The following is a 19751-nucleotide window of genomic DNA, read 5'->3' as shown; positions in this document are numbered from 1 at the left end:
TTTAATTTATTTTTACTTATTCATTTTTTGAAGAGAGAGAGAGCGAGAAGGGGGGGAGTAGAAAGCATCAACTCCCATATGTGCCTTGACCAGGCAAGCCCAGGGTTTCAAACCAGTGCCCTCAGCATTCCAGGTCGATGTTTTGTGGTTTTTTTGTTTTTGTTTTTTTTTTTAGATTTTATTTATTCATCTTAGAGAGTAGAGAGGGAAGGGAGGAGGAGCAGGGAGTATCAACTCCCATATGCACCTTGACCAGGCAAGCCCAGGGTTTCAAACCGGCAATCTCAGTGCTCCAGGCTGATGATGCTTTATCCACTGCCCCACCACGGGTCAGGCATGGTCAATGTTTTATCGACTGTGCAACCACAGGTAAAGCATGAAATTCCTTTTTTTTTTAAATTCATTTTAGAGAGGAGAAAGAGTGAATGTGTGTGTGTGTATGTGTGTGTGTGTGAGAGAGAGAAAGAGAGAGAGAGAGAGAAAGGGGGAGGAGCAGGAAGCATCAACTCCCATGTGTGCCTTGACCAGACAAGCGCACGGTTACGAACCAGCGACCTCAGCATTTCATGTCGACACTTTATCCACTGCGCCACCACAGGTCAGGCACGAAATTCCTTTTTTTAAATAAAGCAATTCTTGATTTATTTTCCCCTGAAACTCAAAAACTGGGCAGTGGTTTTTCTTGTATGCTACTGTGTGCTTGTTACTCTTCATTTTACTGATGAGGAAACTGAGTCTCAGAGGAGTTTTTTATACAGTTGCTGTAGAGCTGGAACTCAGTATGCCCAAATCCTGTTTCTTCCTTTCTATTATGATGCTTTTCTTGTCTTTGTGGTTCTTCATTTTATTAGGGCCTGAGGCATTTGTCCATAAATCTCTGTCTCTTCTCATTCACCCTGTAGAATGCACATTTCTGTACGTTCGTTCACATTCACACACTGTGTTGTGTTCTTCAGGTGTATCGTCAAGAACTCCCTTAAAGCCTATCCATGCTCTCTGCAGCATAAGCAGCTGGGAACTGTAGGTGTAATGTTGGTGGTAGAGACCAAGCGGGTTCACAGTGGGTTCGGGCAGACGGTAGAAAACTGAGAAACTGGAAAGCGTTGCTGGAAAGGGTTAGGTTAAAGCTGTGGGTGGCCGGTCCACTGGGGAAGAGGAAAGCTTCTCTTAGCAACTGGCAGGTCATTATAAACCCCGACTAGGTCTACCTGGAGAAAAGCCCAGCGGACTGCCTTCTCCCCTCTGAAATAGCTGACAGGCTAAGCCCCTTTCTGGGTCTGTGGGTAGGCACCAAGGTGAGCTGAACTGAAAACACAAGGCTGGTGTATTCCAAAAGGAAAATTTATTTTAGAAACACCTGGATGCAAGATACAAGCGGGCTGAGAGCAACAAGTGTCAGCCCTGAACTGCGGGAGGGAGGCCTTAGGTATAGGGGATTTGCTGGCATGGGGGTTTGTGCACCTGGGCAAGCTTAGGTTAGCAATATCGGGTTTTTCATGACTTTAGTTACTGACTTAATGAGGGGAGTTCTGCTGCCGAGTCACAAGTTTTTTGATGTAGCACAGACTTGGTGTCCTTGAGTAATGACGGTGGCCGAGGCCACATTGTTGGCAGGTTCACATTGGATTCAGGCAGACGGTTAAGAAACTGGAGCCAGAAAGCATTAAGGCCATCCCATTTAACAGAGTCTCACAACAGCAGATAGGCACTCAGGCAGGGGAAAACCTCTTCTCCAGCACACAAACAGCAAGAGTGGCCTCTCACAGTTGCAGGCAGGTGATCCACCATCCACAGTCCCCCATCTCTAGAGCACAAGCACCCATAGCCTTATACTGTACAGGCTACCACACGTGCCTCAACCAGGTGCTTACACTAATCAAGCAAAGTGCCTGTAGCTGGCACACCAGTGAGCAATCCTAACACAGCTGCCTCACACCTTGTTAAATTCTGAACATGGCCAAGAAGTCAGTCTCCCAGTAATAGCTGGGGGCTTGAGTCTGTGAGCCTGCTTTCACAAAGAGCTATTGTGATTTAAAGCTCCCCTAATGGTCAGGTTCCTCCCTGTAATGCTGGTGGCCTGTGGCCAAGGCCAGGCAGGTTCACATTGGACTCAGGCACACAGTAGAAAAACCGTGGAGCTGGAAAGGGTTGGCCATTCTGTTTAATGAAGTCTCACAATGGCGGACAAGCACACAGGCAGGAGAAACCGCCTCTCAGGGAAACAAACAGCAAAATGAGCTCTCACAGTGGTGGGCAGACAATCTGCACCATCTGCAGTCTCCCTGAACGCACGCAACCACAGCCTTACATGGGCCATACACACATGGCGCTGCCACGTGCTCACGCACTAATCAGGCAGAGGGCTTGCAGCAGGTAAACCAGGAAGCAAGCCTATCACAGCTGCCCCACATTCAACCTCTTTACGGTTGCTTGCCTTACAATCTATGCACCAGATTTCTTCGTTGATGATGAGGAGCCCTGAGGAGCCACTGTGCCACCTCACCCGCAGGTGTTGTACCAAAAGCTACAGAATCAATATTAATATTCTAAGCGGCTTAAAAAACATTTTGTTAATTTGGGTTAAGGTGTGCAGAGAAATTTTGTGAATGATCTCTGTACTGTGTGATTGGCATAAAACCAGGATGGCCATTGGCATTGTATTGTAAATGCAAAGGGAAGGAAAACATGGATTCCCTGACATTCCACCACACCTGTGGGGAAAGGGGTGAATGGCTAGCCAGGTGCAGGAAGAGACATCTTTCTATCATTGTGTTGACTTGTAAATTTTGTTTTCTCCAAAATGGTGTATGGCTTGCAAATTGAACATGGTCCTATCATGTTAAAGGGCATATGACTATAACCAATAGTGGTAAAGGGTACCTAATTGCAACTTTTGCTTCTGTACTTCCCGCTTGCAAAACTATAAAAACTAGGTAGAACAAAGGACCGGCGTGCTCTCCTTCAGATTTCTGTCGGAGTTGTCGCCGCTTGGTCAAGGTAGACAATAAAGCTTTGGTGTGGAGTCGACGGATTTTGTTCATGTCTTCAATGTTTCGAGTCCCTCTGAATTAGGCTTAACAATGATCCCTGTATGATGAGTGAGGTACGTTGCAAAAACCAAAATGGTAGTCTACAGCAACAGAATTACGGTGTGAGGCTTGCTCGTGGGGTTACCAGCTGCAAGCACTTGATTAGTGCATGAGCACAAGGCAGACTCAGTGCACATAGCCTACAGAAGGATATGGGTGCTTCCCCTGGGCAGCGATTCTCCCAAAACACTCTCCCGCCACCGTGAGGTGTGGTTTTCCTTGCTCCCTTGCACTTACTGTGAATAGCAGATTCTCCTTTGTTTATTAGCTCTTTCACTTTTGTTGTTTATTTGTGCGCCTCGAATAAAGAGGTATGGCCTGACACTGTCCAGCTCCACAGTTTCTCTGTCTGCCCGAATGCAATGGAACCTGCCTGGCCTCGGCCACCAGCATTATATCCAGCTATGGGTGAAATTATAAGAGTGGTCAGCGGCACCGAGAAGCAAATCTTTCTCTTCCGGCAGAAAACTGGCCAGAGTTCTATCAGCAGGCAGCACAGTAGCAGCTACCCCAGGCTGCCCCGGGCGGGCATACCAAACCTTATTGGCCTGTGCAGCAAAATGGGAGAACTCATTATGGACCATAAAGAAATTACAAAGGTGCCCTTCGTAATGCTGTCCCCCTCAGCACTCAAGGGATAACACACTTCTACCTTAGGCAGCCAGGTGCTGGTTGCCCAGGGAGTTAACTGGATGTCCACCTCTAGCCCCCTACCCCACGGTGCTAACAAGGCCACCATCGTGGGTGGGGACCTGTACAGTCCAGGGCCATGTCCATTGAAGCCATTGGTCTTCAAGGAGGGCTGTAGGAGCAGGCACAAGTATGTTGGCCCAGCCTTCCAAAGCCTGGCTTGCGCAAAGCGTCCTTGGTGCGTGTCTACAGCTGGATGGGAGCAGCTGCCTGGTGCAGGAGGGCCTCCTCCGGAGCTGGCCCCACCCCCTTCGAGGTCTCTCATTCAAAATCTGGAGTACCTGCCTAAGCAGCGTGTCCATCCAGTAAGGGAGCTGGTGCCCCGCTCCTGTCGCAGTCCCTGCTTTAAGAGTCCATTATAGCCTGACCTGTGGTGGGGCAGTGGGTAAAAGCATCGACCTGAAATGCTGAGGTCGCTGGTTTGAAGCCCCGGGCTTCCTTAGTCAAGGCACATATGGGAGTTGATGATTTCTGCTCCTCCCTCCCTTCTCTTATCTGTCTCTGTCTCCTCTCTCTAAAATGAATAAATAGCCTGACCTGTGGTGGTGCAGTGGATAAAGCGTCAACCTGGAAACTCTGAGGTCGCTGGTTCAAAACCCTGGGCTTGCCTGGTCAAGGCACATATTGGAGTTGATGCTTCCAGCTCCTCCCCCTTTCTCGCTCTCTCCCCTCTCTATAATGAATAAATAAAAATCTTTAAAAAAATAAATAAATAAAAAATAAAATAAAATAAAATGAATAAATAAAATTTAAAATAAATAAATAAAAAACAAAAATAAAACAACAAAAAAAGAGTCCATTATAGCACTCAGTGATACCAGCAACCTGTGGGTGGCAGGGGACATAGTACTTCCAGTCTAGCCCTAGGTCCTGAGCTCATTGCCTCACCATAGAAGCCGTGAAATGGGTACCACTGTCACTTTCAAGGACCAGTGGCCGCCTGTACACAGCACTCAGGCAGTCCAGAGCCTGTATTACTGCCTTTTGGACTGGGTTACGGGCAGGGTAAGCAGCAAGCAGACCGCTAGCAGTATCTACATATGTGACTGCATACTGGTACCTGTCCGACTTTGGTAAGGGTCGATGATGTCTATCAGCCACCATGTCAGTGGACACGGCCTCTCTGGGTCTGTCCAGGTAATACCAATTGTCTCTACGGGTGCTCCTTAGAACACACTGCACATTGCTCACAGGCTGCAAGTACGTCTGCATAGGACACAGGCAAGTTCCAGGCCTTAACCGTAGCCCACATAGTTTTCTGTCCTGCATGGAACTGACGCCGGTGGAGCCACTGTGCCACGTCACCTGTTGGCACAGTCTCCAACCATTGCACCCTCACCAAAGTGTCCACTTCATCATTCCCAGGATGGGCTAGAGGGCCATGCCCTATGACATGGTATACTGTCACCTATTTCTGGTGTCCTATTTCCCATAAGTCCTGCCACATGGCCTGACCCCATAGAGGATGGTGCATTACCATCTGCTGGTTAATGTGCCAAGTAGTGATCCAAAGAGTCAGTCCATGATAGCCCAGCTGTCGGTGTAAATCACCAGAGGTGAAAGTTTATTATGGGTAACTACAAATATGGCTTTTAATTCTGTCCATTGGCTGCTTTGGCCTGTACTGGTTTCCATCCAAATAGTCTCAGTGCCCGGTGGAAGGCTATGGCCGTCCACATGGCTGGTTGGCCCCTGCTAGAACCATTAGCATACCAGGATCCTCAGGGATGGTCACTCATCCCTCCTGGTGGGGACTGATTTCAGGTTCTGCCTCCTGATCGCCAGCTGCACCTGACTCTAAGGTCATATACGTGACTGCAATTCTGCTCTCAATGGGCTGGGGCTAAGAGCACAGCATTGTTGCAAGTATGCACCCCACTTGGCCAGGGTGGAGGTTTGATCTGTACCAATACGAGGTTTGGTTGCCCAATCTCACCCATCCTGCAATAGGGTATGTGGTCTTGACCGTAACTGGAGTTGTGGTTGTAATTCTGTTCTTTCAGTGGCTAGGAGGGCAGTATACACAGCTGCCAACTGTCTCCACTAATGAGTAATGGACTTCAGTGCCTTTCCACAATTAGGACCAAAACCCAATAGATTGCTGCAGGCACTCTGTCTATTGCCACAAGCCCCATCCAAACCCCTCAGGGGTTACATGGACATCAAGCTCACAGGGCCTGTCAGGATCAAACACATTCAAAGCCTGTGCCACCCTGACAACTATCTTAGCTGCTGCAAATGCATCTTGTGTCTGCTCAGTCCAATCCCAGAGAACTCCCTTCAGAATAAGGTGATATAAGGGATGCCATAACTGAGCTAAATGGAGTATGAATGCTCGCCAATACCCCATCAGACCTAGGAATTCCTGTAACTGCTTTACTGTATTGGGTACAGGGTATGCTTGGATCTTACCTATAACTGCATCAGGGATAACCTTTGTCTTACCTGACCAGACAACTCCCAAGAACTTAATAGATAACCCGGGTCCTTGTAATTTGCCCTCGTTGACCACCCAGCCACAGGCTTTCATGTGGGATAGCAGGGTAGGGACTGCTTGCTCCAATTCTGGAAGAGAGTCACTAGTTAGCATAATGTCATCGATATAATGATACATAGGTACTGCCTCTGGTTGTTTGCATTTGGCCAGGTCAGCAGCCACCAGCCCATGACACAAGGGGGCGCTATGCAAGTATCCCTGTGGTAATGCTGTAAAGGTCACTGCCACCCTTCCCAAGTGAAAGGAAATTGGACTTGACTCTGCAGCTATATCAATAGAGAAAAAGGCGTTAGCCAAATCTGCCACAAAGTGGTATGTTTCCAACTCATGGCTTACCCGATCCTTCAGCTTAGCTGTTGAGGGTACAACAGCAGCATGCAAAGGGGGAACAACTTTATTAAGTTCCCTGTAACCCAGTCGTCTCCAGGTTCCATCTGGTTTGCACACAGGCCACACTGGGGAACTGTAAGGACTGTGTGCTGGATGGATGACCCCCACCTTTTCTAGTTTGAGGACTGTCACAGTGATTTCTTCATAGCCACCTGGCAGGCAGTACTGCTTCATGCTAGTCACATGCCGGGGAACGGGTAATTGCAAATGGGAGTGTGCTATTTGTCCCTGTGACACTACCTTCATGACCAAGACCCACAGGCGAAACTCCCCGGCTATAGTTAACAACCACAGTCCTTGTAAGACATCTACCCCCCAAAATATACTCAGGAATAGGGGATACACATACCTTATATGGCTTAGGAGGCAGTATTCCTATCCCCAAGGAATAGTTATTAGCTTCACTTGAACAGTTTGGCCCCCATATCCGTCAATGGCCACTGGGGTCACAGCAAAGTGTTCTGGGTACCCAGAAAGGAGGAAACATTCTGCACCTGTATCCACCAAGGCCAGTACCCGTTGTACATTAGAAGGAGACCAGTAGATAACCAGATCCACGTGTGCGCTCTGGTCCCCGCCCATCCCGGTTAGACGGGTCCCTCAGCCTTCCCCCTGTTCAGACTGGAACAGTGGGTCTTGGGGGTCCTCCTTTCCTTCAGCAGTCTCCATCATAGAATCTTGTAACCGTGCTACCCATGCACCAACCATTTTGTTGGTAGCTACAGGGGCCATTTGTCTCAGTGGCTAGAAAATCTGTCCTGGTTTAAGCTGCTGCCAAAGCGCCAAAAGAACCTTATTAGGCTTGCCATCCAACTTCTCCCTATCTGCCCGGCCGCAAGGAAATCTACCCGCATCTGTGTTTGGGTAACGTTCACAGGCCCATTCCACTTGCTAGTCGGAGGGGCAGATGGGCAGCAGCCCTCACAGCTTTGTGATTCCGTGCTGCCTCCAGCTCCCCAAATCTGCTACCACCTGTGTAACTGTGTTGATGGGCTGTTCCACATAGGGGCCTAGGATAGCCACTAGTGACCCAAAAAGGGCAAATGGGGCACTCAGAGGATGAGATCCCACATCCTGGCTGTAAACACTTCCTTGTCTGGTCCATGGGAGCATTCTTCATACCTAGTTCCTGAAGGACCTATACTAACTCACTATAGCACTGCCATCGACTCACTGCCCCTAGCAAGTCCCAGCATTCTGCCAGACCGTAGGAATGACAGCCACCACTCATTCTAACAGGGTATGGTGTCCTGGGTTGTCATGGCAGTTCTGAAGACACTGCCTCAAGGAGTATGTGGTACAGTAATGGCGGCCCATTTCTCCATGTCTGTTCTGCAGAGCATGGTACCAGCCACCCCTATGTCTCACAACCTCAGTAGCCAGGCTGCCAGCACTCCATGGGTTTCTGCCTGAATTGTGCCCCCAACTCCATCAGCTCTGCCTGGGGGTAGGGCTGGCCCACAGAGTGCTGCACTATCTGTGGAGGAGGAAGTGGTTGCCCCTGAGGGACTCGTTGCTGCTGGAATTTTAACTTCTTGGTGACCACTGGCCAGGCTCTGAGTCTGGGGATGGCAGTTGCAGCCTGAGGCTCCACCCCAGGTGAGAAGGCATTGGAAATGCCTGTTCCCGCTGACTCAGAGCCACTCTGCCAGCAGGAATGCAGCTCCGTCTTCCACGCCTGCTTTGGCTCCTGTGGCTGTGGGCTCTTTGCCTGAAGCTCCTGCATCCAACTCTGGAGCTCCTGCACCCACAGTTGTTTCTCCAACAGCTGTCACTGGCAACGTTCAGCTTCCAGGGCAAACTGCATCTCGTGAACCCACAATTCTTTCTCCAGAGAGCGCTCCAGTTCAGGGTGCTGTTGGTGTTCAGCCTTCACCTCACAATGCAACTCTTGAACCCGGTCGGACTCCTTGGCCGGTGCTGACTCCAGTTCACACCGTCGCTGGTTCTCAGCCTGCAGTCTGACTTGCAATTCTCGATCTGCAGCTCTTTCTCCAGTGACCGTTCCAGCTCGTGCCATTGTTGCCACTTGCTCCGCAGCTCACCCTGGAGCTTTCAACCTCGGGCTGCCTCTCGCACAGAGCTCTCCGTTTCCTCTTGCAGGGCTGTAAAGAACACCTAGGCTATGACCCCCCAAAAGGACAGCCTTAGGGAACCATACACTGGAGAACAGCGACCACTCCTCTACGCCACCCTTCAAGGGCGTCGGCGACTCCATACCCGTCTTCTCCGAACCCTGTCCACTACACCAGATGTAATGCCGGTGGCTGAGGCCAGGCAGGTTCACATTGGATTCAGGCAGATGGTAGAGAAACTGCAGAGCCAAACAGTGTTGGGCCATATCCGTTTATTGGAGGCTCATAAAGACAGGTGAGCAAATAAACAAGAAAAGTGAAAGAACTAATAAACCAAGGAGAACCTGCTATTCTCACTAAGGGCAGGGGAGCAAGGAAAACCGCACCTCACGGTGGCGGGAGAGCGATCTGGGAGAATCGCCCCCCAGGGGAAGCACTCCTAGCCTTGTATAGGCTCTGTGCACATGCCTCTGCCTCATGCTCAAGCACTAATCAAGTGAAGTGCTTGCAGCCCGTAAACCTGCAAGCAAGCCTAACAGCTTCCCCACACCATGAAAACCATGGAAACTGTGAAGTGTCCTTGGTGCAACTCTGCAACTGGATGAGACCCAGTGCAGGAGGGCCTCCACTGGTGCCGTGAACCCCCACGCGGGGTCTCTCATACTACTGTCTACAAGCGATGTTTCCATCCATCAAGGGAGCCAGTGCCGCCCTCTGGTCGCAGTCCAAGAGTCAGTCCACGATAGACAGCCCCGCTGTCTGTGCAAATCACCAAGGTGAGGTCATTACAGGCAACTAGCCACACAGCTCTTTATTAACGGACCTCAGCACCTCTCCCCAGTGGGCTGTCTGTTGACACAAGCCCCATCCACACCCCTCAACAAGCTCACAGGGCCTGGCGGGGTCAACACATTTAAGGCCTGTGTTGCCTTAACAGTTCTCTTAGCTGCTTGTTGCTACTCTAAAAAAAAGCACCTATTACCTTCTAAAGCCAACACCTGCTGCACATTAGAAGGGGACCAGTGGATTACCAATTTCACTTGGGGCCCCTGGCCCTTGCCCATCCCTGTCGGATAGGTCCCTCACCCTACTTAAAACTGGGACAACGGGACTTGGGGATCCTGTAAGCTTAACGTCAGCCATTTTCCTGGCAGGTGCCAGGGCCACCCGTCTCCCCCACTTTTTCAGCAGCTGGAACCTCTGTTCTGACTCAAGCTGCCAACAAAGCTCCAACAAGACTTTATTAGGCTCGTTTGGGGCAGCTGTGTTAGGCTTGCTCGAGAGGTTACTAGTTGCAAGCACTTTGCCCCATTGGTACTTGAGTGCGTGGCTGTGCCATGTGTGTATGGCCTATAGAACTCTACAAGTGCTTGTGCTCAAGGGAGATTGGGGATTGCAGATGTGCGGATTGCCTGTCCACCACCGTGAGGGGCCATTTTGCTGTTTGTTTGCCTGAGAGGCGGTTTCTCTGCCTGTGTGATGGTCCACCATTGTGAGACTTTATTAAGTGGAATGGCCCTAATGCTTTCTGGGTTTGCTGTTTCTTTTCCATCAGCCCAAATCCAATGTGGACCTGCCTGGCCTCGACCACAAGCATTACACCTTGCCATCTAATTTCTATCTGTCCCGGCCGCAATCAAACCTACCCACATCTCTGTTGGGGTAACTTTTATAGGCTCTGTGGGGCAGCTGTGTTAGGCGTGCCTGCAGGGTTACCAGCTACAAGCACGTTGCTTGATTAGTGCGTGAGCACGTGGCAGAGTCATGTGTACATGACCTATATAAGGCCATGGGCACTTCCCCTGGGCGGTGATTCCCCCAGGTGGCTCTCCCTCTACCATGAAGTGCAGTTTTCCTTGTTCCCTTGTCCTTACTGCGGATAGCAGATTTTTCTTTGTTTATTAGCTCTTTCATTTTTGTTATTAGCTCACCTGTCTTTGTGAGCCTACAATAAACGGATGTGGCCCGACACTGTCTGGCTCCGCAGTTTCTCTACCATCTGCCCGAATCCAATGTGAACCTTTCTGGCCTCTGCCACCGGCATTATAGGAAGACAAAGAGAACGGGAAAGAGAAACAGATGGTTGTTTTTCCTGTATGTCCTGACCGGGAATTAAACCCTGGACATCCACACGCTGGGCCAATGCTCTACCAGTGAATAGGGGCCCTAAATTTCAAAATTTTATCTTCCCTAACCAAGGACACTTAAAAACAAATGGTTTACACATTCCAGATACTCCTGGGGCAAACCTGCCTCTCTCCTGGTCCCGTCTTTATAACATTCTTTTTAAAATAAAACTAACCAAAATATAACCCTGACATCTCTTTACATACATTTTAATGAATCAACATATTTTGAAGGCCAAACCTAAAAAGCTAATGAATATTCTGTTAAGACCCTCCCTTAAGACTTCCCCTAGGATTCCTGGCAGCTTAAGAAAGATGAGCCTCAAGACAAAGAATCCAGTAGCGTGCTTGCTCTTATGCAGTGATATTCAACCTGATCTCTACCGCCCACTAGTAGGTGTTCCAGCTTTCATGGTGGGCGGTAGCGGAGCAACCAAAGTATAAATAAAAAGATAGATTTAACTATAGTAAGTTGATTTATAAAGATTTATTCTGCCAAACTTAGCAAAAATCTGACATAAAGTACTTGGTAAATAATTATTATTATATGCTTTAACTTGCTGTAACTCTGCTTTACAAATTTTATAAAGTAAAGTTACTTCCCTACTTTATAAATCACCATTACTGTGGAACCAGTGAGCGGTTAGAAAATTTTACTACTAACAGATGCAAAAGTGGGCGGTAGGTATAAAAAGGTTGACTACCCCTGCTCTAGAGCATGCCCATACTCTTCTCTCTTCCTCTAAGCCTTAGAGTCTAAGGGGCCCCATAAGACTTGCAACCAGGGGAGCAGCAGGCAGTGGCAGCTCAACCCGGGCTTACCTCCGTACCTGTCTCCAAGGCTCTCTTTTCTCTGACTTTCCAGAGAGCCAAAGCAGCCCTGCCTAGGCTCTATCCTATTGCTTCTTTTATCCTAAGCCCTCCTTCATTGCATTGCCCTCAGCTTTAATAAGTGTACTCTCAAAATCTCCAGGACTCATGCTGTGAAATCTCTCCTGGCTCTATCCCATCCAGTAACACCCTGACCTGGGACTGTAATGTCAGTGGCCATGGCCAGGCGGGTTCACACTGGATTCGGCAGACAGTAGAGGAACTGAGGAGCTGGAAAACGTTGGGCCATTCCTGTTTATTCAATTCTCACAATGGTGGGCAAACAAATAGGCAGGGGAAAACCTCTTCTTGCTGTGGTGGGCAAGCAAACAGGAAATCCGCCCCTCACGGTGGTGGACAAGAGATTGCACCAAAGGAAAGTACCTGCAGCCTTACAGAGGCTACACACACGTGCTCATGCACTGATCATGCAAAGTACAAGCAAGCTAGCCTAATACAGCTGCTTTCCCTACAGGGATCAAATCAGGAATCTTGGCATATCAGGACAATGATCTAACCAACTGAGATACAGGACCAAGAAGAGCTACACGATACAACAAATTTGTGAACTCAGCCAGGCACAGTGGTGGCAGGGCCTAGGGCTACAAAGTAGACGTTTTAGACAATACTTACCTGAATGGGCAAAAACTCAAGGACTGCATTTGTGACTAATTGTATAACAAGTTATTTTAATTTCTGTTCTGTGTAAAGTGTAAAACCTTCCAACAAAGGGTTTTATTGTCGATTTTTTTTTGTACCCATGCTGTTGATTGCTAAATGTAATAGTCTGATTATGATGCTGAATAAATGTATCTTTAAAAAGAGAGAAGTTATTTTAACAAAACCTGGTGCAGAATTCACCTTTCACTTCTAGTTCTGGTGATAAAACTGTCTCCTTAAAAAAAAACAAAAAAAAAACTGTCTCCTTATTCCTGGTATAGGGAGACGTAAAGCCTGTAGCCACAGCCACCATCAGAGCCACTTAGCCTGTGCAGGTTTGCATTGAATTTGTACAGACAGTAATGAAACAACAGAGCCAAGAACTGGTGGATCATTACCTTTAATCCTAGCTCGCATCCAGTGGGCGAGAAATACACACAGTGGGAAAACACTTCCCTTTCCATTCAAGGCTTCCAAAGCCACTAACTCATCTGAGTATTCCTAAAATCAAAGGCCTCATCAACCTTATTCACCTCTGTTCCCCATCTCCTTCTCTCTGCACAAACTGGCTTCTCCTTCAGCATTCTGCCATCTAGGCTGTCTCTGCTCTGCAATGCTGATGGCAGGATCTGAGCGAGTGAGAGCCCCCCATCTGCCTTATTTTATAGTGTAAAAATTAATTCCTTTAAGGCAATATACAAATAAGGAAGTCTCTGATACAAAGCCACTCATCTGAGGCATAAATGGGATTCCTCATAAGAGTGCACCACCTCACATCATGCAACAGTCAAGGGTGTGGGTAAAAGCTCAGTTTTGAGAAGATCTTAGTATTAAAAGGATGGAAAAGGCTTAGTCTTAAAACCAAGCCTTAGGCTATAAGGATTTTGCCAGCCTACAGCCTGTCTCGCATACCCAATGCAAACTATAAGCGAGCAAACATATATATCATATTTACAAACTTATTTGACTAACAGGAGGGCAGCTTTCATATGAGAGTTTCATCTTTTGCTCTTAGGGAAAAAAGAAGGAATGAGTGCCCTTCCTGCACTTGCTGTTTTTCAAGTGCCTTGAGCTCAAAATAATCTATATGCCAAAATGACATATTTGGGGGGTAGCATCCCCAAAACCCATTCACCTGACTTGTTTCCACAGTGTCTCTCATCTCCACTTGATTTTGAGAATTGAAGATAAACTGAAGGAAAATTTTCATCTTGAAGTGAAATACTGCAATGTGCTTAATTTCTTGTTTTCTAAAATGTATTTTCTAATACCAAATTCCTCATGCAAATCTAAATATCCAATAGTCTTCTAAAAGTCAACCTCCAAATTCCTTAATTAGTTCCATTAATCGTCATAATAACTCCTGTCAATCCCATATTTTATTTCTCTAAATTTAAAATTTTTTCTTTCTTGCCTTCACTTCTAAAAAGCCACCATTACCATAATGGGTCTCCTCCATGCTCTCAGGCAGGGGTCCCCAAACTTTTTACACAGGGGGCCAGTTCACTATCCCTCAGACCGTTGGAGGGCCGGACTATAAAAAAACTATGAACAAATCCCTATGCACACTGCACAAATCTTATTTTAAAGTAAAAAAACAAAATGGGAGCAAATACAATATTTAAAATAAAGAACAAGTAAATTTAAATCAACAAACTGACCAGTATTTCAATGGAAACTATGCTCCTCTCACTGACTACCAATGAAAAGGTGCCCCTTCCGGAAATGCGGTGGGGGCCGGATAAATGGCCTCAGGGGGCCGCATGTGGCCCGCGGGCCGTAGTTTGGGGACCCCTGCTCTCAGGGATACTGTCAGGTGCTTACTCAGCATCCATTACCCATCCTGATTTTTACTCATTTATTGCCATGTGGGCCTGAGAAAGCTAACTCCACCCTGATTGATGCAAGGGCAATGCTGGTGATTCCTCTTTGGTTTGAGATAATCTCAACATTCCATCCGGGGGAATTCCAAGTATGATTTCAGTCCCATACTTGAAATTCTCTCCCACTAAACACGAACAAAGAATCTGCATGAAGCCCCAATTACTCTGAAAGCCACCAGAGCAGAGAGAAAGAAACAGTTCTTGGTGTCATTACCGAGCCAAAGTAGAAAGGCACTAATGAAAATCACATGGAAGTATTCATTCCAATAAAATGCAGTCAGAAAAAAACGAAGCCAGTTTGTTGGAGTCAGAACAGATTGTTTGGGGAAGGGCAAAAAGGTGAGGGTGGCTTCTGGAGCACTGGTAATTAAGTGTCTGGATCTGAGTGTGTGGTTAATGTGGGTATGTTCAGAGTGTGAAAATTCATAGTGTGAGCTGTATATTTAGGATTTGTGCACTTTTCTATATGGATAATTCACTAAAAGGTTTTTTATTTTTGTTTTACTGATTTTAGAGAGAGGAAGAAGAGACAGGCAGAAACATCAATCTGTTCCTGTATGTGCCTTGATCAGGTATGGAACCAGCCACCTTTGCCTGTATGAGGACGACCCTCTCTAACCAACGGAGCTACCTGGCCAGGGCAACAGTATGTATATATGTAGGTATCTATGTATGTATTTATTTATTTATTTTATTATTTTTTTTTAATAAGATGGTATCTAAGTATTTTATCTTTATTTATTCATTTTTAGAAAGGAGAGAGAGAGGGTGAGAGACAGAGAGAGAGAGAAGGGGGGAGGAGCTGGAAGCATCAACTCCCATATGTGCCTTGACCAGGCAAGCCCAGGGTTTCGAACTGGCGACCTCAGCATTTCCAGGTCGACGCTTTATCCACTGCGCCACCACAGGTCAGGCTATGTATGTATTTATTTAAGTTATCCATGGAGGGGCTGGAATTTTGGAATTCTGCCTAAACTCGTTCAATTCTGGTTTCACCACGAATCGATTACCCAGTAACTTTCACTTCTATTTATGAGACTGGTTGAGACTGAGAAGCGTCCTCCGGATGGGGATTGGGCGCCACACCCGGAACTCAGGCAGTCTCTCCGCCTTGGGTCAAGAGAGCCGCCTAGTGCCGCACAATTCTGAGGAGCCTAGACGTCTCCGGAGGCGACTAAGCCACCGACCACTCCCGCAGACTGAGAACACCAGAGCCCATTCGACCAACCGACGCGCTTCTCACGGGCTGCAACGGGATTCTGACCCCTGCCTGAGCTTTCCCGCTGACGGTGCGGACCGCAGCAGCGCCCGACCGGAATGACTGCAAAGGTGTCGCTGGAGCCCTCGGGCCGCTGCCGTTGGGACGAGCCCGTGCGCATCATCGTGCGAGGCCTGGCCGCGGGGCAGCGGGTCACGCTGCGCTCGTCCCTGCGCGATGAGAAAGGCACGATCTTCCGGGCCCACGCGCGCTACTGCGCCGACTCCGGCGGGGAGCTGGACCTGACGCGCGCGCCCGCGCTGGGCGGCAGCTTCGCTGGGATTGAGCCCATGGGGCTCCTCTGGGCCCTGGAGCCCGAGAAGCCTTTTTGGCGGTTTCTGAAGCGGGACGTGCAGACGCCCTTCGTCGTGGAGCTGGAGGTGCTGGACGGCCACGAACCCGAGGGCGGGCGGCTGCTGGGCCGGGCGGTGCACGAGCGCGACTTCCTTGCGCCGGGGGTGCGGCGGGAGCCGGTGCGCACCGGCCGGGTGCGCGCCACGCTCTTCCTGCCCCCAGGTGAGCCTGGGTGGTTGGGGCTGTGTGAGCGAGTGCGCTTGGCACCCAGTGCTTAAGGGGAATTAGGCTCCGGGCACGGTCAGAGAAGTTGTCATTGCCTAAATTAGTGCCCGCACAACCAAAATAGAATATTCTGATATGTTAGACTCTGTGATATGCAATTTGTTTACATGATCTCATTTAGTCCATATCCCAATAAGGTGGGTACTGTTATGCAGATATAAAAATAGGGTCAGGGTCGGTAGGTATGTTGTCCACTTTGCTATTAACTGCCTTACTGATCACTACAGCATCAGCCCTTACGAGGTCTTACACAAAATGATGGTCAAGGAAGCCTTTTCCCAAATGTCCTGGCTGGGTACATTGGGCCTCTTCTTCACTTTATGTTCCTCTCTAACACAGATCACACTTCAGACTTCATTGCCTCCCTCACCTAAAGTCATCTCTAGGTATATTTCTTTCCTCTCTCTAAATAAACAGCTGAAATATGAATACACCCAAAAAGCCAAGGGTTGGTGCAATACAACAAAATTTTGTTTCAAGTCTTTGATTTTCTTTGTGGTTTTTTTCCCCAAGATTCTTAATTCTATGTCCAATCTTTTAACAGAACACTGCAAACCAACACAATCTTAAAACCTGAAATTCCTTACAACCATGCAGATAATTTATCATAGAAGCATATGAAGGGTAAAATCAATGAGAAGATACCTTGTAGATTTTCCTCCCCCCAAGGCATTTGTTTTCCTTTTCTTTGTCTTTTATTTTTTCTAATTAAGTGAGAGACGGAGGCAGAGAGACCTGGCAAGCCTCCTACCGGGCAATGCTCTGCCCATCAGGGGCCGCTCTCCATTACTCAGCAACCAAGCTATTTTAGTGTCTGGGGCAAAGCCATGGTGCCATCCTCAGCGCCAGGGGCCAACTTGCTCAACCATTCAAGCTATTGCTGCAGAAGGAGAACAGAGAGAGAAAAAGAGAAGGGGGAGGGATGGGGAAACAGATGGTCGCTTTTCCTCTATGCCCTGACGGAAATCAAATCCTGGCCTTCCACATGCTGGGGTGATACTCTACTGCTGAGCCAACCGGTCAGGGCCGGTTTTCAATAGTGACCCAGGGAGCTATTTTCTTCCCTTTGATTCACAGGAACCTCTTAAATAATATAGAAAGATCCCTAAAATTTAAGCAAAATATTTAAATTATATAATGCCTTCCCTTTATAATATTTCCTTCTCTAGGACCTGGACCTTTCCCAGGGATCATTGATCTCTTTGGTCTTGGAGGGGGCCTGCTGGAATATCGAGCCAGCCTTCTGGCTGGCCATGGCTTTGCTACATTGGCTCTAGCTTATTATGACTTTGAAGATCTCCCCAAAAAATTCAACAGCAGAAATATGGAATACTTTGAAGAAGCCCTGTGCTCCATGCTTCAACACCCCCAGGTTCTCCTAATGTTCTTTCTGTTTTTTTATGTTTTATTTATTGATGTTAATGGAAGAGGAAGGGAGGGAGAGAAAGAGAGAGAAAGGCAGGAACATCAATCCTGCTCTGACTGAGGATCAAATTGGCAATCTCTGCGCTTCAGGACAATCTCTAACCAACTGAGCTATTTGGACAGCATCTAATGTTCTTTATTGTGTCATTCTGTCTCAGTTATTTCCCCAGAGAATGTCACCTTGTACTCACTTGTACCAGGTGCAGTGATGCTTCTTTCAGAGATTTTTTTTTTTTTGGAGACTTCCTTGACTTTATGCGTCTATTTCCACTTTCTCTGTCAGAGAAAACACATGTGAGATTTTATTTAAAGGAATTATTTAGTTATATTAAAGTTCCTTTTGTTATGGAGCTTCTAATTTGTTAGCTTTGCATAATTGTTTTTTCATCTTTTTTTTTTCTGACAATAGAGTATGTTGTTGCTGAGATTTTTATCAGAACTTGTGCACCCATTTTTGAAGTTAAGAACTACTTAATTGGACTCTGAAATATTACTTTGTTCCTATAAAGTTAATCATTTGCTGACATATTCAGATGGACTCTGATAAATGATTCACTGCTTGAAACAGAGCTTGGTTTTACACAGTAAGATACAACATGTCTAGAATATGTGTAATCAATTCCTAAATTTGCCAGTGAGTTTAAGATTTGTTTGCTGTATGTCTATACAGATACTCTTTTTACTTTTTAGAGAGGTGGGGGACAGACAGGAAGGGAGAGAGATGAGAAGCGTCAACTCATAGTTGCGGCACCTTGGTTGTTCACTGATTGCTTTCTCATATGTGCTTTGACCAGGGGGCTCTAGCCGAGCCAGTGACCCCTTGGTTAAGCCAGTGATCTTGGGCTTCAAGTCAGCAACATTTGGGCTCAAGATAGCAACCATGGCGTCGTTTCTATGATCACATACTCACGCCAGCAGTCTCTGGGTTTCAATCCTGGGTCCTCAGAGTATCAGGCCAATGCTCTATCCACTGCACTACCACCTGGTCAGGCCAGATATCCTTTACTATGTGGAAAGAAACTCCTATGAACTTAGTTTGATTCTCTTGTGCCTAGTTCACAAATGACAGCTAATGGTACATTTAGTTGCATTTAGAAAATAATTTTTTATTTTGTGGGTTCTCGATTGTTATTCTTCTCCCTTCTTTTCTTCCAGGTAAAGGGTCCAGGTGTTGGCCTTCTGGGCAGTTCTTTAGGGGCTAATATTTGTCTCTTCATGGCCTCATTTTTGAAGAACATCTCAGCTACAGTTTCCATCAATGGCTCTGGGTTCACTGGAATCAGTGCCTTCTGCTACAAGGAGATTTGCATCCCACCATTGGGCCTTGACATGAGGAGAATTAAGAGAGCTTTCTCAGGCCTCCTGGACATTGTTGATATACGGAATGATATTGTAGGAGGGTATGAACATCCCAGCATGTTTCCAATAGAGAAGGCCGAGGGGCCTATCTTCTTCATCGTTGGTCAGGACGACCATAACTGGAGGAGTGAGCTCTATGCCCAAATAGCCTCTGAACGGTTACAGGCCCATGGAAAGAAAAAACCCCAGATAATCTCCTACCCTGGGACTGGGCATTACATTGAGCCTCCTTACTTCCCCATGTGTCCAGCTTCCCTGCACACATTACCGAAAACGCCTGTGATCTGGGGTGGGGAGCCTAGGGCTCATTCCAAGGCCCAGGTAGATGCCTGGAAGCAGATTCTGACCTTCTTCAGAAGACACCTTAGAGGTACCCGGGAGAGAGCTTCCTCCAAATTGTAATGCATTGATCTGTTGTTGACATGAGAGATCCAAGGTCAGATTCTATCTAGTGTTTGATAATTTTATGTGAATAAATTATTCCCTGATTAATATCAAATTCATGTCATCGGTATTGATATATTTTAGGTAACTTTTGAATAAATTACATTGTTTTACTAATTTTACTAACATAACACATGGCTATTGTAGGAGATTCAATTAAAGATATACAACAACAAAGTAAAAAGCATCCTCACTGTTAAAATTTATGTTTTCCTCTCAATATTTTTTTACTTAACACTTTGAGCCATAGATGAAATTTAAAGCGGGGTTACTTTTTCCATCAATGGGGGAGAATGACTATCCAGTATTGCTACTGATGCAACTACTGGTAGCAGAGTAAAATTTTCATTGGCAAAAGTATACAGAGAAGTTTATTTTTTCCTGTATCATACTGGGGGTTTCATTT

General features: G+C 47.1%; 1 protein-coding gene across 2 annotated transcripts in view; it reads left to right on the top strand.

Annotated features, from left to right (window-relative positions):
• The window catches only part of LOC136377438 (peroxisomal succinyl-coenzyme A thioesterase-like), a 22428-nt gene extending 2677 nt beyond the window's left edge, over positions 1-19751 (top strand). The window contains exons 1-3 of one of the 2 annotated variants that reach the window (XM_066344222.1): positions 15278-16054; positions 17287-17489; positions 18698-19749. In XM_066344222.1, the coding sequence (XP_066200319.1) occupies positions 15598-16054; positions 17287-17489; positions 18698-19303 (1266 nt within the window). In that variant the 5' untranslated portion in view covers positions 15278-15597 and the 3' untranslated portion in view covers positions 19304-19749. Of the gene's footprint in view, positions 1-15277; positions 16055-17286; positions 17490-18697 lie in introns of those variants that run through there. The other variant, XM_066344223.1, reaches the window with a different exon arrangement.

The sequence above is a fragment of the Saccopteryx leptura genome, chromosome 6 (assembly GCF_036850995.1).
Source record: "Saccopteryx leptura isolate mSacLep1 chromosome 6, mSacLep1_pri_phased_curated, whole genome shotgun sequence".
Taxonomy (NCBI): domain Eukaryota; kingdom Metazoa; phylum Chordata; class Mammalia; order Chiroptera; family Emballonuridae; genus Saccopteryx; species Saccopteryx leptura.
This window is presented reverse-complemented; position numbering and strand designations above follow the sequence as displayed.